Raw genomic sequence first — 10,301 nt, forward strand, 5'->3', positions numbered from 1 at the left:
ACAGAGATTTGTTGTCAGTGCTGTTCTTTAATGCACATTGGACTTATTCTGTGCTGCTTTGAGAGAGGAGCAAGGTTGAGTCTGTTGGCACGACTTTGATCTCAGTTGCTTAAGTAAAAGGTAAAAGAAATACAAAAAATCAGTTGTCAACACTTAATTAACTATTTTAATTAAAATGTTTTCCTTTCTTCACCAATGTGTGTGTAGATATGGCTGCTGCAAACTATCTGCCATCTGAAGATCAGTTCCTGTGCTCCGTCTGTCTGGATGTGTTCACTGATCCAGTCACCACACCATGTGGACACAACTTCTGCAAAAACTGCATCACTGAACACTGGAATATCAGTGACAGGTGCCAGTGTCCCTTGTGTAAAGAGATTTTCACCACAAGACCGGAGTTGAGGGTCAACGCTTTGTTGTCTGAGATGGTTTCTCAGTTCAGACAGTCGGCTCAACAGAAATCCAGCAGCAGCAGCTCAGAGCAACAAGAGTCCCAACCAGGAGAAGTTCCCTGTGACGTCTGCACTGGAACCAGACTGAAGGCCCTGAAGTCCTGCCTGGTGTGTCTGGTCTCCTACTGTGAGACTCACCTGGAGCCTCATCTGACAATGTCAGGCCTGAAGAGACATCAGCTGATCGAGCCTGTGGAGAACCTGGAAGGCAGGATGTGTACGAAGCACGATAAACCTCTGGAGCTGTTCTGTCAGACCGACCAGACATGCGTCTGCATGCTCTGCCCCGTATTAGACCACAATACGCACACGTTTGTTCCTTTGAAAGAAGAATATGAAGGAAAGAAGGTCGAGCTGGAGAAGACAGAGGCTGAAATCCAGCAGATGATCCAGAAGAGACGACTGAAGATTCAGGAGGTCAAACGCATAGTGGCGCTCAGTGAGGAAGATGCAGACAGAGAGAAAGCAGAAGGTGTTCAGGTCTTCACTGATCTGAAGGAGTCTGTTGAGAGAAAACTGAACGAGCTCATCGATACGATAGAAGAGAAGCAGAGAGCAACAAAGAAACAGGCTGAAGACTCCATCAAAGAGCTGGAACAGGAAATCTCTGAGCTGAGGAAGAGGAGCAATGAGGTGGAGAAGCTCTTCCTCTCTGAAGACCACCTCCACCTTCTCCAGAGCTTCCAGTCCCTAAACATCCACCTCCCACCACCCGCCAAGGACTGGACAAAGGTCAGTGTTCCTCCAGCATCTTATGAGGGGACTGTGAGGAGCGCTGTGGTTCAGCTGGAGGAGACTCTCAGTCAAAAGATGAAGCATCTGTTTGCTGTAGCTGAGTTGAAGAGGGTCCAGAAGTTTGCAGTGGATGTGACTCTTGATCCTGATACAGCTCATTCCAGTCTCATCCTGTCTGATGACGGGAAACAAGTGCGTACTGGTAAGATACGGAAGCGATGTCTCCTCGACAATCCAGAGAGGTTTTCTCTCACTTCCTGTGTTTTAGGAACACAGCATTTCTCTTCAGAACATTTCTACTTTGAGATTCAAGTGAAAAGAAAGTCCGAATGGGATTTAGGAGTGGCCAGAGAGTCGATCGACAGGAAGGGATACGTCACAGTGAGTCCTCAGAATGGTTACTGGATTATATGTTTGAGAAATGTAAAAGAATACACAGCTGCTGACGACCCTTCGGTTCTTCTCTCCCTGAAGTCTCGGCCTCGGAAGGTGGGGGTGTTTGTGGACTATGAGGAGGGTCTGGTCTCCTTCTATGACGTAGAAGCTGCAGCTCTTATCTACTCCTTTACTGACTGCTCATTCGAGGAGAAACTCTTCCCATTCTTAAGTGCTGGTATTCATTATGGTGGTACAAACTCGGCACCTCTGATCATCACTCCCGTTGGAGTAAACTAATCACTTCTGCCCTGTGTGGTATACATCTTATCTTCTACATCTTATCTTCTACATCTTATCTTCTACATCTTATCTTCTACATCTTGTCTGCTACATCGTATCTTCTAACTGTAGGGACGCACAGATACCGATACTCGTACACATGCAGCCACGTTTCCCACGTTAACTTGAATAATCATTAACATCCCTTCTGCAAACTATGCTGTTAGTGTCAGGAAAACACAAAGTTGAACGTTAAAATGTAGCAACAGCAACATGTTGAGGTAAGAAAGTGAGGAACATCTGATGAAAATGAAGCATGATTTCAAAGTCATTGCTTGCTGTGAAATTGTATCATTTAGTGCTAATATCGGTAATCGGTATGCCCAAATGTACTGTGGTGATTGATTGACACTTCATTTATTATATGTATCCCATTCCATAGTCAACACGTCTCTCTGATACTTTTGGTTTTGTTTTATGAAAACTGGTGAGATGCTTATGAGTCAAAGAAACCTGTAAATACATGATTGTTGATTTAAAAACTGCAAAATAAAGTTCTTAGTTTCTTTCTTTCAATCATTTTATTTTCAGTTCATACAGGTTACACGCTAACTAAAACTAAAACTAATAATAATACAAACACAGCATAATGTCCCACTATACAAACAATCAGACTGAGACAAAAAAGACAAGAAAACAACACAGACCTAAATCATCATCCACTATATTGAACCTGCTATAATAATTAATATGAATTAATATTGTGCACTTCAGGGGTCCCTTAGAGCCCAAAGTTGCAAACCCTCATTCTTACAACCATTTTATTTTTAGTTTATACAGGCCACTCGCCAAATGTCACCCCAAAGAAGACTAAGGGTTCTCTTATATATTTAATACAGGTGAGGCAGCCTGTAGGCCTCGGATACATTGAAAAGGATTGAGCTCAATAGGACATCGTATTATGGAAGATATTTGGTTCCCAATTTCAACCCAAAAGTTATGAATTTACGATTGGCAGATGCAGAGTGAACTGGCTGGGGCGTAAGGTTTCACCATGTCATGGATGTAGACTGGACCCGATCTGTTCGTAGCACGGTACGCAAGTACCAATGTTTTGAAACGGATGTGGGCGACCACCGGTAAACAGTGATGCGAGCGGAGTAGTGTGGGTGAATTTTGGGAGGTTAAAGACCAGTCCAGCGGCTGCATTCTGGATGAGAGGTCGGATGGCACTAGCAGGTCGACCTGTCAGGAGGGAGTTACAGCAGTCTAGGCGTGAGATGATCAGAGCCTGGGCCAGAACATAGACCAGAACCTGTGTTGCTTTCTGAGTGAGAAGGGGATGTATTATCCTGATGTTGTACAGCATGAACCGACAGGAACGTGTTGTTGAGGTAATATAGGCAGTCAGGGATAGTTAACTGTCGAGTGTCACACCGAGGTTCCTGGCAATCGGGGTCGTAGTTCAGTCTTGTCAGGGTTAATTTTCAGGTGGTGTGCGGACATCCACTGAGAGATGTCAGTCAGACAGGCAGAGATTCGTGCTGCTGCATGTGTTTCAGATTTGGGAAACGAGAGGATCAGTTGGGTGTCATCAGCATAGCTCTGGCAGGAAAAGCCATGTGAGCGAATGACAGAGCCGAGAGAGTTGGTGTACAGAGAGATGAGGAGGGGACCCAGGACGGAGCCTTGAGGGACCCCAGTAGTGAGAGGACAAGGTTCAGACACTGATCCCCTTCACGTTACCCGGTAAGTGCGGTCGTTGAGGTAGGATGAGAAAAGGGAGAGAGCAGAGCCTGAGATACTGAGATACCAAGGTCCTGGAGGGAGGAGATAAGGATCTGGTGGTTCACTGTGTCAAATGCAGAAGAACGGTCTAGATATAGTTAATAATATTAAAATAAAAAAAATAATCTAACAAATGTATTTAGGAGATGTGTTCTAATACCGCTCAGTAATAGTCAAGTAACACAACAACCTTTTATTTAGTTATATGATTCTCTTGAGGTTCATTTTACAATAAAAGAAAAAATTGAAATCGAGGGGTTTACTGACAACGAAAATGCCCAGAGGCCCACATCAAAAATATTAAAACATACAACAATATTTCCATGGATAAGGAAGCCTAACAAGGTAACCAAGAGATGAGAAACAAATTGGATGATAGATAATTGTTTTGAGTGTATTTTACAGATGATTTAAGACATGGGTCAAAACCGACTCGTTAACATAAGAGATGCTAACAGAAAGCTGACAGGGGAGAAAGGTTAAGTTAAGCACATAAATCAATCTCACATCCAAGGGGGCCACTTGGTAGGTTTTGCCGAACTTCCTTGCCTTCAAGTGCAACAGCAACATCTGCAGCTGTCCTTCAGGACCGCACCCTCTCTACAAATGAGGAAGATGCTCATCGCTGTGATTAGGACAATTTTGGAGAAAAATGGGCCTGTGTGGGACGGTGAGTCCACTGCAAGGGAAAAACTTGAAGAAGTATGTGCATGTGTGTTGCTACAAATTAATAAACCATTTGTATTTACATTTAATGTAATGCCGTTTTGTTAAGTGTCTTGTTTGATTTCCTCTTCCTCGGGAAGCACTCGGGGTCAGAACCATGAGTGCTGCAACTTGGCCGTGGTTTGACCCCACGGATGAGGTGTTGGGTCAGAGGTCTTATATAAACCCCCACTGTCTTAATTGCCTCCAACCCAGAGGGCACACCGAGGCCAAGTACAGCAGAGTGACCATGATGAGGAGGAGGAGGAGGAGGAAGAGGAGGAGGAGAGAGAAGTGATGTACTGCTGGATCTAATGAAGGAGGACATGAGGTTGCAGCAGAGGAGAGGAGAGCATGGAGGGTGGACAGGCTCGCTCCTCTACCAGAGAAATGTATATATATGTATATACGTGTGTGTGTGTGTGTGTGTGTGTGTGTGTGTGTGTGTGTGTGTATACACTCACCTAAAGGATTATTAGGAACACCATACTAATACTGTGTTTGACCCCCCCTTTCGCCTTCAGAACTGCCTTAATTCTACGTGGTATTGATTCAACAAGGTGCTGAAAGCATTCTTTAGAAATGTTGGCCCATATTGATAGGATAGCATCTTGCAGTTGATGGAGATTTGTGGGATGCACATCCAGGGCACGAAGCTCCCGTTCCACCACATCCCAAAGATGCTCTATTGGGTTGAGATCTGGTGACTGTGGGGGCCATTTTAGTACAGTGAACTCATTGTCATGTTCAAGAAACCAATTAGAAATGATTGGAGCTTTGTGACATGGTGCATTATCCTGCTGGAAGTAGCCATCAGAGGATGGCTACATGGTGGCCATAAAGGGATGGACATGGTCAGAAACAATGCTCAGGTAGGCCGTGGCATTTAAACGATGCCCAATTGGCCTAAAGTGTGCCAAGAAAACATCCCCCACACCATGACACCACCACCATTGCCTGCAGAGTGGTAACAAGGCATGATGGATCCATGTTCTCATTCTGTTTACGCCAAATTCTGACTCTGCCATCTGAATGTCTTAACAGAAATCGAGACTCATCAGACCAGACAACATTTTTCCAGTCTTCAACTGTCCAATTTTGGTGAGCTCTTGCAAATTGTAGCCTCTTTTTCCTATTTGTAGTGGAGATGAGTGGTACCCGGTGGGGTCTTCTGCTGTTGTAGCCCATCCGCCTCAAGGTTGTGCGTGTTGTGGCTTCACAAATGCTTTGCTGCATACCTCGGTTGTAACGAGTGGTCATTTCAGTCAAAGTTGCTCTTCTATCAGCTTGAATCAGTCGGCCCATTCTCCTCTGACCTCTAGCATCAACAAGGCATTTTCGCCCACAGGACTGCCGCATACTGGATGTGTTTCCCTTTTCACACCATTCTTTGTAAACCCTAGAAATGGTTGTGCGTGAAAATCCCAGTAACTGAGCAGATTGTGAAATACTCAGACCGGCCCGTCTGGCACCAACAACCATGCCACGCTCAAAATTGCTTAAATCACCTTTCTTTCCCATTCTGACATTCAGTTTGGAGTTCAGGAGATTGTCTTGACCAACCACACCCCTAAATGCATTGAAGCAACTGCCATGTGATTGGTTGATTAGATAATTGCATTAATGAGAAATTTATCAGGTGTTCCTAATAATCCTTTAGGTGAGTGTATATCTACAATGTTTTGAATCAAATTAAGTTATTATTAAATACATTACATTTATTATTTAACTATGACTCAATTAAAAAACAAGTTATTTATTACAGCAACTGATTAAATAATTAACTGATCAATGGGAAAGTATGATTTATTATCTTAAAAATATATTTATTTTAATAATTAATGATGGGAAATTAATTATTTAACTTATTGAACATACAATTAACAAATGAAATACAACATATAGTAACATATTCCGTATATCCACAAACACACATCTGATACATCCGTGGACCGACACCTAGGTGTCGAGGAAGCGGCTCGGTCCAAAATAATATGGAAGCAAAAGAATACAATTACCATCTCTGGTCCATTAGTATCAAAAGGTAATTAGCTATCTTTTTAATGCCCTTTTATGTCAGCTGGTTGCTAGGCAACGGGTGGGGGCAGGAACAGCTGATGAAGCAAACAGGAAATCCTCTGTAGATCAGAGAGTCTCTTTTCAGACAGCGGATTAGGACTCAGCTTTACTTTGGCATTTGAGGGAAGTGTAATGTTGGATACAATAAGAGCCATGAAGCACAAAAGCTGAGGCTCTGAACTTTGGGACATGGGCACTTCTTCTATGCCAGTGCATTGGAAAACAATATCTAAACTACATTTTTTAATTTGTAGTATAACAACACAAATAATAATGATAACATAACCCAGCAAAATGTTGTAAAAGAAAGAGAGAGAAAAAGCTTTCTAATTTGGTTTAGGTCAAAAGTGACGGGGCATTTTATTCATGACGTTAAAAAGACTTTGTCTATTCAATAAATCCATTTCAACAAAAATATAATTACAAAGAAATGTTTAGTTATATAACATATAATTATAAACCCTATATATTCCAGTATTTGGTTTGACTTAAATTGTCTTTTTCACCTCTTAAGCTTCATGTGTCAGCATCCTGACATCTTGCAACCAAAATAAATAATCCTCAATACCACAACTTGAAGATGTCTGTTAACATAAAATCAATGAATTATCAATGTTTCAAAGCTGGAACTGAACGCTGTATCCCGTCTCTGCTGTCCTGACTGCCCTCATTTCTTACACGCGTCGTGCACTACTTTACGGGTCAGTTTGCGACGGCCTGGAGCCGGAGCAGTGACCTGTGAGGTTACTGGAGCCAGCATCAGCTGAGGGCCCCGAGGGGCTTCAAGACACAAGCTGTCTGCCATTTATATTGCTTAACAATCTGAATAATGCTGTCATAAAATGGCATAAAAATGATATAGAATATAAACCATGAAAGAGACAACAACCTGGAATGAACCTGTTAGGGTGGCAGCGAACGGACTCCAGGGAATGTGGACCCTCAGGCACAGCGGTACCTGGTGGAGACCACGCCCCTCTTGATGATGGTGCCGCCTACCTCCGCTGGATGCACTGCGGGGTTTCTGCACACACCAAATGTGCTCCATGTGCTCCATGTGCTCCTGGTCCAGCAGGTCTCTACCCCCAAGCTTCTCTAGCATCCGTTCGATGAGGTTGATGGCGGCCTCCTTACCGCATGCCTAGTGGCCCCTACTTGCCGATTCACGTGTCCACCGGACGATCAATACTGGCCGGCGCGCCCTCCTACATGAGCTGCTCTCTCTTTGCCTGCTGCATGCATCCTATACTCGAAGATGCAAGCTGAGAGGCAGCCCACAAAGGTCGGGTAGAGGGGATGAGCGTCGGTGTGGCAGCCCATGGCCAGCCCTCCTCATGAAGATCCAGATGTGCAGCCGTACGTGGCGGTATGGCCTCTCTGCAAACCCGGTATACAACGTGCAAAACGCCTCGGTCACGCAGCAGCGAGAGTCAATGTGAGGCAGCACCAGCGGTGCAACAGATGCTCCATCACACCAGAGGCCATCGCATCCAGTCCCGCCGATCCAGAACCGTCAGCACACTGGTGAGGATCTGGCCGACCTCCGATGGAGTCATCCAGAGTGCTGTCCCCCTTCCCAGGCCAGCCAGCTTCTTTGTGATCTGTGTTGTGACAACCTTAAAATTACACCCTTTTTTTCACATTATTTATAGCAGTAAGGGTAGGGAGATGTATTACACAGCACACATTAATATTAACTGTATGTAATGTTGCAACAAATCAATGTGTACAGGAGAGTATATACATATATATAAAAATGAACATGGAAATCTGTAACACAATCATATTATTTATTAGCTTTTGGGTTGAGTCCATAGGATCTCCCTGCTGTACAGGGAAAGCAGCCAGGTGGGCATGTCTTCAAGCTGCTCTCACCAGTTGTGTTGCAAGTCCTCTCCCAAAGCAGCCGAATGACACGGATGTCACAAGCATCCCTGTCATTCAAATTTAATTTAATTTAATTTGTTTGCTTATTAAATATGGACAGTGTATAATAATAAATGCACTAGTCTATTTCGCGCCTGTATTGTATGTAGTCATGAATACATTTCAGACATAAATCATTGGGGTCCTCCTAGCCACTAATTGAAGCTTCAGAGAGACAGACTGTGACCCACCAACGCCTGATTTAGTGAACTGAAGGGAGAACGCATGTTCATTTTAAGATGTAGCACACATACAAAATATGCACGACATGAATTCAGATCTGGCTGCAGCAGTCTGAGGCCACAGACTGTGACGTTTCACTATTTAGCCTGGAGTGAGTCACTCTGGTTGACATTATCTGCAATACCATATAACCAATTTGTCGAGGTCAATTGGATACCATGCATACGAGTGACACCAAAGAGTAATAGGTACTATTTATTTTACCATCTGATAGTGGTCATACTGTTGCCTTGGGGCTGGTTATTGCATCCTGCAGAAGGCCAAACCTCCTCTCTGTCTCCTCTGGCCTTGCGGCTCTTATGTTTTGTGCTCATCTTTAGACAGCATGGATATCATAACAATATCTAAATCTACATATGCATAAACATGATGTGTTGAGCAAGTGCATCCTGATGAGTATAGTGACACAGTGACTGTTAGTTAAGCAATCTTAACTGATAACGTCAGTTATTTTATACATTTACTCATTTTAATACACACATAAATACATAAAAAATAAATAGATGTGTATATCATGTCCATATATTATATCAGTCTGTATAATTAACATTAATTAAGTAGCATTACCATCACTGTGTCTGGCAGAAAGTTAGCAAACATTTCTGTAACAAAGTTACTAAACTGTGACTTAACTGTCAATACTGGGACGTTTGTGTGTTTCCACTTATAGGTAGTATTTATATATTTCTCTGTCCGGTCACTAATATCTCAGGTAACATTATTACATGTAGTCATGTTAGCGTAAGCAAAACCGATGTATCGTACAACGTAAGGTGACAACAAATTGATAACATCACTATATGTGACGGATGGAAATATAACATTTATGCCTATTAAAGAAGAACATATCAACATAATGTCAAATACATTGACAGGTTTTCTTGCACTTTGCTGACAAGTCCAATGCCAAACAGCAGCGTGACCTGTGTGTACTCACGTGACCTTGGTGTTATAGGAGAGAAGCACAGCTGTGATTGGCCGTGTCCAATGTCATACTGCAGCTTGATTGGCCTGAAGTTAATCTCTAGGTTGGACAATGAATATCGTGATTTGGTGCTGACATTGGAGTCCTGACAGACATTCTGGACCCAAGTAGCGCTAAAGGTACCCCAATAAATATATTGCAAATAGATTTTCAGTGCAAAAATGGACAGTTGCAAATTAGGGTTTAATGATCAATACTACGTACTTAAGAAAGATCAATGGTGACCGCAACAGTAGAAAATGGATGCTCTGAGGGTGTGGATGATGCTTGTGCACAGAACTACCTGTACAGTGACATAACGTTTTACAAGTGAAATGGCTACACTGGGGACAAATATCATCAGACATGCTTATAATTGTTCTCATTGGATCCACAATCGTCTCAGTTTTCCATTTATACACAAGTGATGTGATTCCAATCCATTGTTTCTGGAGTATGCCCAGTATGTTCAAATACACCATTTTAGAATAGGTGAAAATAACACCTGTCAATAAAATGATAAAGTAAAGTCTGATAAAACGGTCATGAGAATGATGGCTAGTCAAAGGCCATGGGCCGAAATCCAATACCCATTGGAAAGTCATTGTTGTGTCTGATGAGCATTTATATCTCTTAACGGTAGCTAAAGCTTGAGAGAAGGATGAAGGTAAAGTGAAGTTTTCAAAGTACTCGAATAACACGTGAATACTTGTATATGCAGTGAGTAATTGGTAAATGGATGGACCTGTACT

The 10,301-nt window shown here is 42.8% G+C and overlaps 1 protein-coding gene across 1 annotated transcript; it reads left to right on the forward strand.

Moving 5' to 3' along the window:
* The first annotated feature begins 206 nt into the window (after nt 1–206).
* On the forward strand, nt 207–2,368 carry LOC306737821 (E3 ubiquitin-protein ligase TRIM39-like). The gene has a single exon (XM_079219615.1). The coding sequence runs from the start codon at nt 210–212 to the stop codon at nt 1,860–1,862; it is 1,653 nt and encodes a 550-aa protein (XP_079075741.1). The 5' UTR covers nt 207–209; the 3' UTR covers nt 1,863–2,368.
* The last annotated feature ends 7,933 nt before the right edge of the window (nt 2,369–10,301 follow it).

The sequence above is a fragment of the Taurulus bubalis genome (genome assembly GCF_910589615.1).
Source record: "Taurulus bubalis genome assembly, chromosome: 6".
Lineage (NCBI taxonomy): Eukaryota > Metazoa > Chordata > Actinopteri > Perciformes > Cottidae > Taurulus > Taurulus bubalis.

Coding starts and splice junctions, on each gene's coding strand:
- LOC306737821 (XM_079219615.1), top strand. CDS start 210: ATGGCTGCTGCAAACTATCTGCCATCTGAAGATCAGTTCCTGTGCTCC.